Genomic DNA, 15,309 nt, shown 5'->3' on the forward strand with positions numbered 1-15,309 from the left:
TCTCTCTCTCCACAAAACAAGCCGATTAGCGTGATGCTTTTCAACAAGTACACACTGGTACACATCAACTATTGCCAGGTGGCACAGGCCTGTACCGAGCGCTGCTTGCGGGTGGTACTAGGGAGAGGGAAGGGAGTGGGTGCTGAGAGTTGAGTATGGGTCCACTTTTAATCCTGAATATAGAAAAGCACTTGTGTCATAGTGCCCGTACCTCTGTACATTGGGCGACTCACGAGATATTGATGAAGTGGTTGATATTGTATGTAGTTCGCATGAAATATATGAAAAAAAAGTTTTTGAAAAAAAAGATAATAACGTAATACGGAATTTTATATATATTGAGTGACTAACATAGTATCAATGAACAGATAAATTTTAAAGTGTAAAGCTTCAAATATATCAAACTATTGTTATAATCACAGGAATAAAAAAGAGATAAAAAAAAAAAAACTAACATACCTTGTAAAATATCTGATTACTTTTCAGTCATTCCGCTTCAAATATACCGAACAAAAAGTTTTATCAGACGACAGAGTAACATAAAAAAGCATCGTGATGTTAGTCAAATTACAAATCACATGAGGTAAAAAATAAATAAATAAATAAATATATAAATAAATACACATGAATGAAAAAAAAAAAAACGATTATAAACATGTAAATATATCAAGTAGATGATACTGAATCAGGTGCTCGCTGCCTCACACCAGGTATAACATGTTTACCTCCGGAAGTCTCCATTTATCGGGAAACTTGCATGATAAGGGGAATAACTCAGCCAGTCGTAAACATGTCATCAACACGAATATTTTGAAAATTTTATCGCTACATCAAAACACGGATAATCTCTCTCTCTCTCTCTCTCTCTCTCTCTCTCTCTCTCTCTCTCTCTCGTATGAAAGAAACCCTCGATAATCAATGCGGGACACACAACCCTGCTATTGAATCTCGAGTCCTCCTACACATGCACGACAGGAACAAAAGACACTTGTACTCACCACATCTCCGCCCACACCTGCCTCGTCACCGGTGCTGTGCTTACCTGCGTGAAAGAGAATCAGATATCAGCAATACACTTAACACAGCCAGCCACCACAGTCACCCACCCACCCAGCCTCCTACTTTCTCCTTTGATACATGCGCCGCCAATTTTTGTATCACTAAATATTATATTCAGGAGTCTATTTGTTACGTATTAGGTATATTGACCAATGGAGAAAAGGGTTAAAAAGAGTTGAAGTATAGTGCTCAATGGGAAATATAGAATAAATTTTTATATTTTTTTCTATTTATTTATTTATTTTATTTTATCTATTTATCTATCTATTTATTTTTATCTTATTCATTTTTTTTTTTGTGTGTGTGTCTGTGTGTGTGTATGTGTGTGTTCATCGTTTAGTATTTTGCAATCTCCTGAGCTTCATATGGTCTTGTGTTCGGGGGCATCCATCACTCTCTGCTCTTCAGTACATACATGAAGCATTCAAATATCCTTTAGTAATGTTGGCAAACCTCTTCATTTGCACTCGCTTCAGCACTCACCTGTTATATAAGCCTTCGAAAGTCTCTCAGCAATATCAGCAGAGCACTTTACAAACACCCACTTTTCTCCTTCACATCAGAACTCCATTACATAAAAAATATACGATAAGCCCCAAGAAACATTTATTCAATGCGAGTATTGCCACTATAACTCAATGACCGTTACCTCCTGTGCACCTCCTCCATCATTAACATAACATCACAGGCTTCCTCTACCTTACTCTACATAAAAGGCGTCGAAGAGTACCCTAATAACATCTTCTGCCATCCATCATCCACCGTCACTTCCCCTTTCACCACACTGTCTACACTCCACTACATTAGAAGCATCAGAAAACTCTACAACAAACATGTATCAACACCCATCATCCATTAGCATCTTCTTCCTTCACACCAACACCACTAACACCATTCCTATCTACACCAAAAGCATTACAAAACAACACTAGTAACATTTAACTCATCACACATTCCCTTCTCCCTTTACAACACCACCACTTACTCCTATCCACATGAAAAACAACATAAAATACCAATAATAGCACTTAATTCATCCACCAGCACCTCCTCTCTTCACACCAGCACCACTCACCACCGCCATTCACATCACAAGCATTCTAAAATCCAGCGTATCGAGAGGTGGGAGGAGAACGAGCGTGCATAATCCAACCAGTGATTAGGGCAGTGGTACCTGAATCCCCACCACCACCACCACCACCAGCAGCTGTCATTATACACACACGTTGTTTTTCTCCTTTAAAAAGACGCCTCCATTGAGGTTTATTTGGCAGATCTGAGTCGGTCAAGTGTGTTTGGCAGTGGTACAGTCAGGAAGTGGGGAGGTGGGGACGTGGGAAAGTACAGTTAGTAGGTCTCATGGGTATAATAAAGTTGATATTGCGTTAGTAAATGGACTTCCTGGTTTGCTTTTGCTATGCTTGCTGGTAACATTATGGGAAGTAGTTGTAGATAAGAAAAGGAGGGAAATGAAAAAAAAATAATATCTGGAAAAATAAGAATGTTGCCGGACAAAGTATGCAAATTGAAAGAAAGAAATAAAACAGAGAAAGGAAGAACACAAACGAACGAGAAATAAGAGAAAATGGACGCGACAGACAGAAAGAAAACAAAAAGAAAAAAAAAAAAAAAAAAAAAAAAAGACAAAGACCAAAAGAAAAAAAATGCATCATTCACTCTGAACCAGGAAACACGATTTTCACATTTGTTGAATTTAGATTCTCTCTCTCTCTCTCTCTCTCTCTCTCTCTCTCTCTCTCTCTCTCTCTCTCTCTCTCTCTCTCTCTCCCATCGCACCATCCGTCCTGGAGGAGTGAAGGCTGAGTAACAAGCTGGGGATGACACTTCCACGCTGGAAGGGTATTACTATTTCAAGAAGCGTGAAGCTGGAGAGTGGGTGAAAGGCGCCGGACTCGAATAGGAGGAGAGGGAGAACCAGGGAGAGGAGAGATATGGAGAGCAGGGAGAGCATGGAGGTAGCTTTACTTGAAGTGGGGAACAAGATACTGGTAGGAAAAATGAGAAGGGTGAGAGGTAGTAGTAGTAGTAGTAGTAGTAGTAGTAGTAGTAGTAGTAGTAGTAGTAGTAGTAGTAGTAGTAGTAGTAGTAGTATTGTAGTAGTAATAGTAACTGTAGCAGAAGCAGCAGTAATAGTATCAGGAAAGTATAAACGTCTAAAAGGTATGTCTGCAGTAGAAGAAAAAAAAAAGATGGTAGAGGAAGACGAAGGGAAGCGAGGAGCCATGCTTGAAATGTAGGTTAAATATACTGATGGCGGAAGAGAAGGGAGGAGAGGAAGTACGACAAAGATGAAAGATAGGTGAAGTGTGTAGGTGCTTCCATGATGACGTGTGTGTGTGTGTGTGTGTGTGTGTGTGTGTGTGTGTGTGTGTAAGGGGGTAAGTATGCGTGAGTAGGTGAAAAAAAAAAAGCCAAAAGTGGAAGGTGGAAGTAGACAGACGAGGTATAAATAACAAAGGAGCGGATGGAAAGGAAAGGCGGGAAGAGAAGAGAAGACAAACAGTGAGTACTTTAATATACATGTAGTTAGAAGGTAGAAACTCAATTACCAAACACACACACACACACACCTCAACTCGAACTCTCAACTTAATAACCAATCATATTCTGAAGTGTTTACCGAATTCAAAATACTAATATTGTCTCTTGTTACATCACACACACACACACACACACACACACACACACACACACACACACACACACACACACACACAAAGATAAAAACATCATCAGTGACTTGTGTGTGTGTGTGTGTGTGTGTGTGTGTGTGTGTGTGTGTGTGTGTGTGTGTGTGTGTGTGTGTGTGTGTGTGTGTGTGTGTGTGTGTGTGTGTCCAGCAACAACTGACCTCAATGTATCCGCCAGTAGGTACTCCTCTTGACGTGTATTTCACCAGCAGTGTATTGATCGCGTGGGAGGGGGAGGAGGAGGAGGTGGAGGAGGAGGAGGAGGAGGAGGAGGAGGAGGAGGAGGAGGAGGAGGAGGAGGAGGAGGAGGAGGAGGAGGAGGAGGAGGAGGAGGAGGAGGAGGAGGAGGAGGAGGAGGAGGAGGAGGAAGGAGTCAAGGGAACGGAAAGAGTGAAGGAAGGGTGAGAAAAACGAAATGTGAATAGAAAATAAGAGAGAGAGAAAAAGAAGTGAACTGTTGAGTAAAGAATATAAAGGAAGAGGAAGAGGATAAGGGAAGGACGAAGGAAAAGAGAGAGAGAGAGAGAGAGAGAGAGAGAGAGAGAGAGAGAGAGAGAGAGAGAGAGAGAGAGAGAGAGAGAGAGAGAGAGAGAGAGAGAGAATAGCCAGGGATAATTAGGGGAGAAGAGAGGGTAAAAGGTTAGCACTATCTGACGTCATTCCCAGAGCTACTGTCTTTCCTGTGCAGAGTTACCGTTTTTTCTTTTCTTGGTTATAGAAAACGATATACGATTTTTTTTTTTTTTCAGAGGGATATGAGTAGAGCAGAGAAGGAAAGCGAGAAGAAAGAGATACCAAGTCTATCTTTGTATCTCTCTCTCTCTCTCTCTCTCTCTCTCTCTCTCACACCACTCTCGGTTTACAAATCAATCGCACTGGGTCGCGGAGTCATCGGGGGTGGGGAGGGACCGACAATATGGGGGAAGCGGGGGTGAGAGAGAGAGGAAGGAAGGGGCGGGTCGGTCAAGAAGCTGCACCCCTCATTCCCCCACATCCCCACCTGCTAAAGGGCAGCTCTCCTGGACCTCCCCTTAATTCGTGGGGTGGAAGCGGCGGGGAGAAGGAGGAGTGAACAAAAGGATGGAAGGGGGATGGGAGAGGGAGGTAAGAGGTGAGAAGTGAGGGAGGAAGGAATGGCGTGCTGCCTGTTTTGGGAAGGGTGGAGTGTGTTTGGGGCGCCGCTGCAGCTGTGTGATTTGATTAGTACACACACACACACACACACACACACACACACACACACACACACACACACACACACACACACACACACACACACGTACGGGCATATAACGAACAAAGCACAGGTTTAGTCACACAATAAAGAAAGATGTTTGTGACAGCTCATGTAATGTCAAGGTTGTATGTACGTAGCTCTGTTCAAAGGCAATGACCTCACAACATAAATAAACATCTGATTTGTGTATTGCATGAAGAGCAACACACACACACACACACACACACACACACACGTCCCCACACATTCCAGCACGGAGTCTCAAGCTGTTCCAAATGACACCGGCCTTGATCTAATACTTCACCAGGTGCCTCCCTAAACCCGTTACAAGCAGGCAATGCAATTTTCTCCCTTCACATCGCATCCTCGGGGAGATGCAGGGATGAGGTGGTGTTGCGGGCTTTTTTTAAAGGCCTTGTGTTTCTGCAGGGCGCCAAGATCACCTTGTGGTCGCACTTCGAGTCTGAGTACGTGCTGGGACGCAAGATCGTGTTCATGTGCAAGGCGGAGGGAGAGCCTCGCCCTGTCATCACCTGGTTCAAGGACGGCATTGAGCTCTACTCCCACTCCTTCTTCCAGGTGAGTCCTTCCTCCTATCACTCGACAGGTAAATTACACGGAAATAAATGTTTCTATACTATGGATTCTTATATATCTTGTAGGTTTTATATAATGAAAAATAATAAATGAATTATAGGGAAGTGATGGATTAGTTCAAGTTTACTGGTGCCTGTTGCTTTAATTCCAGTCTGTAAATGGTCAAGTTTCTTAAATGAGTTTGTGTCATTGGTCATTAACAGTCACAGATTAAATGGGGTTTATTTAACTTTTGTAGCTTTTCATCAACCTCCTTGAAACGCAAAATCCAATAAGCAAGAGTTTTTTTTTTTAAGTATTCATAGGCGGAATATGCCTATTCACATATTTTTGGCTTTGGTCAGTCAACTTTAGATGTGAGATCATACATACATTATGTACAAGTCCTGTATGAATACAAAGCAGTGCAAACTTATCCTTCCTAATTGTGTGTTTTTTTTCAGCCTTTGAATCCTTTGATCTATCTTTACGTAAAAAAATATATGTACATACTGTACAAGTCTACGTATACACACGCCGATTCAGATTCTTGTCCAAAAAAGCTTTTCCCCAGATTTTTGTGGCCCTTAATAAGCCTCTCTTGCATGCTAAAAATACGCATTCAATTCATGTAGCAGCATATGAGGCGGTCCAGGGCGTTTTTATTCCCTCTCCTCTCCTCCCCCCCCTGAGAAGTAATAACCACGCAAAGAACGTGATCAATAACTCTGATATGATGTAACGCCTCGGAACACAATTCTGCAGTCACCCCTTAAATGTTCTCCATCGAGAAACTGACGTCGAGAAGTTAGTGAAATATTACTGGACCATCCCGTAGAGTGTAGCCACAAACCACCAGACAAGACGTGAACACTGGTAAACTCTATGATAGAACATGCTTATCGATCTCCGCCAATCATCGCCATCCATATGTTTATTTAACCTTCTTTGAATGTATATTCCACCTGCCGTAACATTACTCGTTCTTAAAGCTGTACTTCCATCAGAACTAACCAGAATAGTATTTCAGAACATAATTAGTAAAGCGTTATCATGATAAATTTGAGAGAGAGAGAGAGAGAGAGAGAGAGAGAGAGAGAGAGAGAGAGAGAGAGAGAGAGAGAGAGAGAGAGAGAGAGAGAGAGAGAGAGAGAGAGAGAGACTATAAACGTGATGATATCAGTGTTATGGGTAGAACGGGCTGCAGTGATTAATGGCGAGGATGTTTCAGGTACACGAGTGGCAGGAAGGACCCAAGGCCATCAAGAGCAAGATGGAGATCGACCCAGCCACACAGATGGACGCCGGCTACTACGAGTGTCAGGCGGACAACAAATACGCCGTGGACGTCAAGGGCTTCAGTGCCGACTACTCCATAGAGTTTGTATGAGCGGCACCTCCTCCCGGCAGCCACTCCTCAATACCGACAACCGCCGCCACTACCTCCACCAACACCACCACAGCTGGCGGCTACACCACTGCGTCTGCCGGGAGGGCGTCTATAGTTCGCGGCGCCTCGCACCACCCGGGATGAGCTGACCCTTCACGTGGCGACGTCACGAGCGTCTTTTTCTTTCCACACCTCGACGACCAGCTCAAGAAATACTCGTTGGATCAAGAGGACGACCACTGCAGTTAGCATAGCTTTCAGGGGACTGGAAGGCAGGAATCACTGACTGTTATGAGAGATGGACTTCAGAAACACAGAGGGAGATTTAGTAGGTTTTTCCAAGTTTGGTCATTGCTCGCAGAGATGGACTAGTTTGAAGTGATTATTTAGTTAGTGGTGAGAGAACTGAATGTTAGGATATCAGATTGGAGCATTGGTAAAACCACCGAGCCTACCACGAGGGGCGAGCTACTTGACTGTCGCAGTCTGTCTTTAGGAATGCAGGGAATGTAGGAAAGCCATCAGGGTAATAAACTACTAAGTATTCCGCACTGAACCAAGAATAAATGCAAGACTGTTTATTGTTTGTAGAGGCAATGAAGAGGGATTAACGGAAGAAACACGATAAAGAGGTTCTGTGAAGTCTAAAATAAGGTATACAAAGTAATAAGAGGTTGTTCTTTTATGTAGCACACTTCTATAGCACATACGTTTTCCTTCTCTTCCTCCTCCTCCTCCTTTCTTCTGCACTTCCACCTCTGCCCATACCTCGGGCTTCTCTGTATTCCCCAAAGGAGAAAATGAAAAATGGTGCTTTCTTTGACCGCCTCTCTGCACACTTAGTCCTTCTCCGAACCATCGGGGGACAGCTGAAAGCTTTCACATTTCACTCAGTAGGTAACGCAAGTTTCCCAGCCAGGTCAGGTACGCAACTTCATGCTATAGTGGCTCCATTCACGTCATGGAGGCATTTCCGTTCGGATTAGGTTACAATGACTATGTTCACCAGGTTAAGGAAATAGAATACTATTGGTGCAGGTCTGAGGCACATAACTCTGAAGTGTGCGGGATTTTGTTTGGAAAGCAAGGGAATGTGTCAAGGCGCAGTGATATGGAGACGTTTTTTACATGTCACTATGTGAGATAAGGAAAACGTTCTGAGGCTGGTTGCCAATCATAGAAATGTAACAATTCAACATCGACTTTCTTCACGATACCGCTTAATTAATGCTTTGGCCACGCCTCTGATGCTTTGCTTAGGTCAGGGAGACACTTTCCGGTGTTGGTGACTGTTCTGCAGGTCAGGAAAACAGTTAGGACACACCACTTGATCCAGCAGGCCTGAGGGACACCACTGAGCAATAGAATGGCTCGTCTAGGCAGCTTAAAACGCTAGCATGTTCTTCTTATGCCTTCTTTCTGGCTTCAGCAAACCAATCTTTCCTGTGTCTGGAGGAATAAACTTCAGCTGCCTTGCCCTAGCTTGTCCAAGGAGTGACCGGGTCTGCCCGCCACCTATTCCTGTTCCTGGCTTTTTAGTACACACAATACAAGCAAGGCAGCGTTTGTAGAGTATCCTGCGCCTGGATTCCCGCTACGTTCCGTTTTACTGATTCACACAGCAACTCACCAATGTTCACCAACTTGTCATGTTAATACAACAAGTGGTTCAGGAGATCTTTAAGGATTTTGTCTCCTTGAGGTTATCGCAACACAGATGAAAATACTTCTGTTAGATAATGTGTATCAACGTGTTATCAGTGTCCAGCAGAAGTAAAGTACCGTATGTGTGTTTGAGGGCTATGAAGCACAAATAATTTCAGGATATTATAAGTTTTAGAATATGTGATTATCGAATGCAATGAAGCGAAGATGTACATAGAGGCAGCTGGCAGCTGTCCCAAACATTCGCATCAGACTGTCAGGCGTCACACATAACCTACAATAACCCTTACACTGCTACTTTTCTTTCAACGGCTTTTTTTTAGATATATTTTTGTACTCCAGTCTCTTGAATAATTCACTAGGGCACAAATTACAGAATTAACATTTTTTTATTGTATACCCAGAGTTTTTCTATAAAACTCTGAATGCCAACCAAACATGAACATAAGCAGTAAAAGGGTTAATGCACCACTACTCCATGACACAAGTTGTTCACAGTTCTTCAAGAGTTGTTCAGGAGTTGTGCTTTGTTTATGTGTTCAGTACGATGTTATCACCCACCTCCCCTCTCCCTCCTCCCACACCCTAAGTGCAGGTGCTCTCTCGCGGCCCATCTGTGGCTACCCGTGTGACCCTCGCTCCTCGCTCCCTCTGTTCCTCTCCACCTTACAATTATGCAGTTATCCCACCTGCTCCTCTGCTTCCCTTGTACCCTCCCCTTCCCTTGTGTGTGTGTGTGTGTGTGTGTGTGTGTGTGTGTGTGTGTGTGTGTGTGTGTGTGTGTGTGTGTGTGTGTTTGTGTTTGTTTATTAAAGTTCACCTCAAATACATACATATAACTAAATAATGCATGTTATTTTAAGTTTGTATATACGTACTAAACTGTTTTGACACATTTTAGCTATGTTAAATATATGAATGTATGTGTGTGTGTGTGTGTGTGTGTGTGTGTGTGTGTGTGTGTGTGTGTGTGTGTGTGTGTGTGTGTGTGTGTGTGTGTGTGTGTGTGACCTCCTTTGGTTTAAGCACACAAGCGACACACATCATACCGCCATTGCTCCTCTGATTCCCACGGCGCACCTGCCCTGCTTGCATTGCAACATGGGCGAGGAACAACACGCGTGCCGTGAACTATATTTCAATGCGTCAAAAGTGTGTCCTTCATGACGTGTAGCACACTTGAACACACCTCCCCATACCTGTCTTGCTTTACTATACATTTATCCAGCGATTGTAACGATTTTCAGGTGTGGAGTGTACCTGGGATGAGTTTTAGCACTCCCTCAGGTGAATCAGTTCGTTAGTCAGGTTATTTGCTATCATTGTTTAATGAGTCAAAAGGGCAGAGAAGTGTATCACAGTCTTTGTAATTTGTCAGTCATTGGCTCGATTATGCTTATGTTATCCAAATTAAGTTAGTGTTAGTCTGTTAGCACAACGGACAAACGGTTAGTGTAATTCTAAGTACGTCACTCTACTAACTTATGAGTTTGTAATTCATTTTATATTTGCTGAATCCGTCAGTCGGTTAGTATGTCAGCAAAAGAGACAGTGAGTGAGTTTGCTATTCTGCTTTTTTAACAGTTAGTCAGTCACAATGTCAGCTTGTGCGTCTGTTATTCATTTTAAAACTGTTGAGTCGGTCAGTGTTAGACATTCATTTAGTGTATCACTAAGTCAGACAATGAATGAATTAAATTAATCAGTCGATGCACCATGACAGTCATTTAGAATAATATTGCAGAGACAATGTGCCAGTCACACAGTCAGGGCGGACAATGAGCTGAGTCAGTAGGTGAATGAGTGTCAGTGTCACAACCCTTCATTATGTTTCGGTACCTTGATCTGCCACCAGCACCTGCACCTTGCTCAACCCTTCACCTCACACCGCGTCCTCCCATGATCTCTGCCTTCCCCTGCTTCTTGATTCCTTGCCCTGACCCTGCTTCATATCTGGTCCTTGCCATGCCAACGCTTTGGCTCCCCTGCCATCTCCACCCTCCGGCCTGGTACCCCTGAATCACCTGTCAGCCCCACCTCACACATCCTCCTAGTACCTGTCACAGTCAAGAAATACTATATTTTATCGTCACTAGAAAGAGAGTAGTGTTACGTATACCTGTCAGTCACCTGTCTTTAGTAGTTAAAAGTTGGTTACTTCTTAAAACATGTATTTGACGTCCATTATTATGCATATCATACATATGTACACTATTAGTCTTGTTGCATATTGATACTGCTCCAGAGTGCTATATGTATCATATAGTATTTACTATATATATAGGTTAGATACAATTATATTAGTGCACTTAGCTATATTCATAATAAATTGTACTCTACTGGTGATTTCAATGTATCATTTACCAAGAGGCGCTTCAGTGTACTTCGTATAATTAATTCTATACAATTCCACGTAACAACCACTAAGAAATCATATTTACCCGACGTATGTAATTCTATTTGATTTATTAAGCTTATTTACACTGCTACTAATAAATTCCACACACTCGCAGGTCCACACACACTCAAACCCCACACCTAACCATTTCCTTTTGTCAAACGACCACCTCCTCCACACCCACAACCCAAGCACACACAACATGTATCCACTCCATCTTTAAGCGTTGCGTGTAAGGTTAGTGTAACTGGGGTTTACACGCTGCTAAATAAAATAAAAGTAACATAATGTAAATGTAAATAGATACTATACATAGATAAACTAAGTCGCGGAAAATTAGCTTTTGTAGTGTGTGTGTGTGTGTGTGTGTGTGTGTGTGTGTGTGTGTGTGTGTGTGTGTGTGTGTGTGTGTGTGTGTGTGTGTGTGTGTGTGTTTCTGTGTGTGTGTGTGTGTGTAACACTGTGCTTAATATAAAAAAGAACCAAGTGTGCATCATCATTTACCATTACTATCATTACGTACTTGCATTAAAGTTTTGTCCGTGTAATTTCAACATCTTACTTTTTTTTTTTTTTTTTTTGCGGAGAGGGAGCGGTAAATAAGGGGATTTCTCTCACATACGATACTCTATCCCCCTCAGCTGACCTTCATACACAAATAGAAAAAAAAACCATAAAAATACTGGTAATACGCTCTAAGCAACATTATTAAGACGTATGAAGGAACACGTATGAGCAGAGGAGGGGAAGAAGATGGAGCAAGGGAGAGAAGACAAAAGAATAAAGGTCGTAAAGAGGAAATGGGAGTGACAGTATTATGATGAAGATGAAGACTTATGAGAGAGATAGAAGATGCAGGAAAGGGAGTTGGGAAGTGGAAATAACAATGATGGCTGTAAGAAGTGCATTATTATAAGCAGGTGAGATGATAGGTTTAATGAATAAATGTAAATAATGTGGTGTTTATAAATAATGAAATGTTACGTGAAAACAAGACGAATAGGGAGGCGGAAAATGTGTGGAGACACGAGTTTCAGCTACACAAAGAAGACAAAACAAACACTATGCACAGTTTTAGGAGCAAATAGGAGCACAGGTTCAGTAAACGAGAACAATGGCACAGAGAGGTATGCTTGCGGGACCTGACAGCCGAACCGCATAACAAAGAGTAATAGCTGCTAGACGAGTGGTGATGCCTAATAGAAAACGGAGGGCGGCTTCCCTTCAATTCAAGGTCAGGGACTGCAGCAGGGCACGAGCGAATGGTGCCAGCAGGGTACAAATTCGAGGCTGGCCACTACACTACTACCGGGTCCACTGTGCTGCGGGATCTGGTTCAGAGTGAAAGGAAGGTTGTCACTTCCTTCCAGAACTGGGCCAACTATCAATGTCAGACTTAGCTACCCTACGAGTCTGACTAAACCTTATTACCAGTGATTTCATGGGGGCAGCGTCCTCATTAGCTGCCATGCTAACCTGAGGTGGTAACACGTGCACAAAACAACTAGCAGAATAACAACAATTCAATGGTCCATCATGCAGATCATTCCAGTTGTCCAGAGCTTATAAAACTCCAAATGAACGTAACAAAAGCGACGACCAGAAATGTTACTGCAACACATTGTGATGATGTGGGGAGTATTGTGAGGGCGGTGGTGGCGTGGGGCCTGAGGGGGGGAAAGGAGAGGCGGTGGTGGCGTGGGGCCTGGGGTGGGAAAGGAGAGGAGGGCGGGGGTGAGGCAACAGGAAGGTGGTGGGCCCCAGGCACACCGAGGCGCGAGCCAGGCGATGGGATGGCACGACACCCGCACCGGCACACACCACTCCCCACACACCTCACCATGCAGTCCGCACTGCACCCACAACCCGGCACACACCACTGCCTTCCCTCCCCCTACAGCCACACCAAGGCTTGCATAAATCACTCTTTATGTGCTATATGAACATAGAACTAATACAAGTCCGAAATGTATACATGATTGCAATTTGAGTACATCAGTGGGCATCTATCAATCCATTACTTCAACCGAGTTAAAGAATACATTTTTTTAAAATATTTCATCCGTCCATCATTACTCTACCTTACATCCCTGTACGAGTGTTATCCTTCTCTGCCTGCTATGAAAAATAATATACATCCTGCTATACGATAAATACAAGCCAACGTGGCAAGTCTGATAAACAAGAAGACTTCACATAAAACAAAACAAAAAAGTTAATATGTTGTTTACCCTTACCCCAAAATACCCATGTAAATACAACTTTTAGTCACGGAAGGGTCAGGATATGACCCCCCCTACAGCGAGCCACGTGCCGGAAGCGTGATGGAAGACCGCCTACCTACACTGCCCAACCAGTCCCCACACAGCCGTCTCGGCAAAGGCGGCGGCGGGACGGACAGCGAGCGGCGGACGGTGCAGTGAGGCTTGTATAACCAACCTGGTGGGTCATGTAACCAATAACAGCTGGCAAGGTCACCCCGAGACAACCCGAGAGACAGTCAGCCAGCCCACACACACACACACACACACACACACACACACACACACACACACACACACACACACAGCGGCGCCAACACTCATGAGAAGCAAGCGGGGGACAGGACGCACATGAACCTCAAGTACTGTCTCGTACTCCTGCCGGGGTGTTTGATGAGCGGTGGGTGGGGAGGGAGGAATCACACACCAGCGCCCCTGCCCAAATAGAGGAAGGGGAGCGCTAACAGTTGATACTCGCGGGGATGGGAACAGGAGGAGGAGGAGGAGGAGGAGGAGGAGGAGGAGGAGGAGGAGGAGGAGGAGAGGGAAGTGTTTGTATTGAAAATCTGAGATGAAGGCAGGTGAGACGTGTGTGTGTGTGTGTGTGTGTGTGTGTGTGTGTGTGTGTGTGTGTGTGTGTGTGTGTGTGTGTGTGTGTGTGTGTGTTTCACTGTTTGATCAGCTGCAGTCTCTTGACGAGACAGCCAGACGTTATCCTACGGGACGAGCTCAGAGCTCATTATTTCCGATCTTCGGATAGGCCTGAGACCAGGCACACACCACACACCGGGACAACAAGATCACAACTCCTCGATTTACATCCCGTACCTACTCACTGCTAGGTGAACAGGAGCTACACGTGAAAGGAAACACACCAAAATATCTCCACCCGGCCGGGGAATCGAACCCCGGTCCTCTGGCTTGTGAAGCCAGCGCTCTAACCACTGAGCTACCGTGTGTGTGTGTGTGTTTCACTGTTTCACTGTTTGATCTGCTGCAGTCTCTGACGAGACAGCCAGACGTTACCCTACGGAACGAGCTCAGAGCTCATTATTTCCGATCTTCGGATAGGCCTGAGACCAGGCACACACCACACACCGGGACAACAAGATCACAACTCCTCGATTTACATCCCGTACCTACTCACTGCTAGGTGAACAGGGGCTACACGTGAAAGGAGACACACCCAAATATCTCCACCCGGCCGGGGAATCGAACCCCGGTCCTCTGGCTTGTGAAGCCAGCGCTCTAACCACTGAGCTACCGTGTGTGTGTGCGTGTGTGTGTGCGAACCCACTACCCACTCACCCCCATTCACCTCACTTACTTGCACTTGCCACCCAAGCACACTATAAAACAATCTAACCACCACCATCACCACCTTAATTACCATCGGCTCTAGCTAGCATGCCTATCCTCCCTGTAAGTACCCTGCCGCAGCCCCACCTGTCGTCTCCTACACACACACACACACACACACACACACACACACACACACACACACACACACACACACCTGTATCACCTGCGTCACTCGTCACAAGAAGGTCGAGAGAGGCGGCAGCTCAAGCGTTCAACAGAGACAATCAACACAAGTACACTGATCTCGGCCACATCCTTTCCCTCCCTCCCCGCACCCCTCCCCAGCCCAGCACCTATGGCCACCCCCTCCCTCCTACCTTTCGCCATATCTCTCTCTCTCTCTCTCTCTCTCTCTCTCTCTCTCTCTCTCTCTCTCTCTCTGATACACCTCGCCATGTCAATTTACTCCTATATTCACCGTAACTACCTTCCTAATAATACAATCAGTTATTTTTATCAATTCACATTTTACAAACACTCAGAAAATCTACTGTAAAATGAGGTTGAAACATATCTGTGTAGTATGCTACCTCTGCTACTACCGTCATCAAGGTCTATAGCAACACTGATATAACTACGAGACAACGTTATCTTTTATCTTTATTTTCTTTATGACGATATATTTCCCCCACTCCCTCCGTCACTGCTTT

General features: G+C 44.3%; 2 protein-coding genes across 3 annotated transcripts in view; one reads left to right on the plus strand and one right to left on the minus strand.

The window, feature by feature from the left end:
- Positions 1–10,984, plus strand: part of LOC123519834 (immunoglobulin domain-containing protein oig-4-like) — a 36,805-nt gene extending 25,821 nt beyond the window's left edge. The window contains exons 3-4 of the mRNA XM_045281363.1: positions 5,437–5,586; positions 6,815–10,984. Of these exons, the coding sequence (XP_045137298.1) occupies positions 5,437–5,586; positions 6,815–6,973 (309 nt within the window). The 3' untranslated portion in view covers positions 6,974–10,984. The remainder of the gene's footprint in view (positions 1–5,436; positions 5,587–6,814) is intronic.
- Positions 1–15,309, minus strand: part of LOC123519830 (procollagen-lysine,2-oxoglutarate 5-dioxygenase 1-like) — a 210,444-nt gene that overhangs the window by 143,450 nt on the left and 51,685 nt on the right. The window lies entirely within an intron of this gene.

Source organism: Portunus trituberculatus, chromosome 46 (assembly GCF_017591435.1).
Source record: "Portunus trituberculatus isolate SZX2019 chromosome 46, ASM1759143v1, whole genome shotgun sequence".
NCBI lineage: Eukaryota > Metazoa > Arthropoda > Malacostraca > Decapoda > Portunidae > Portunus > Portunus trituberculatus.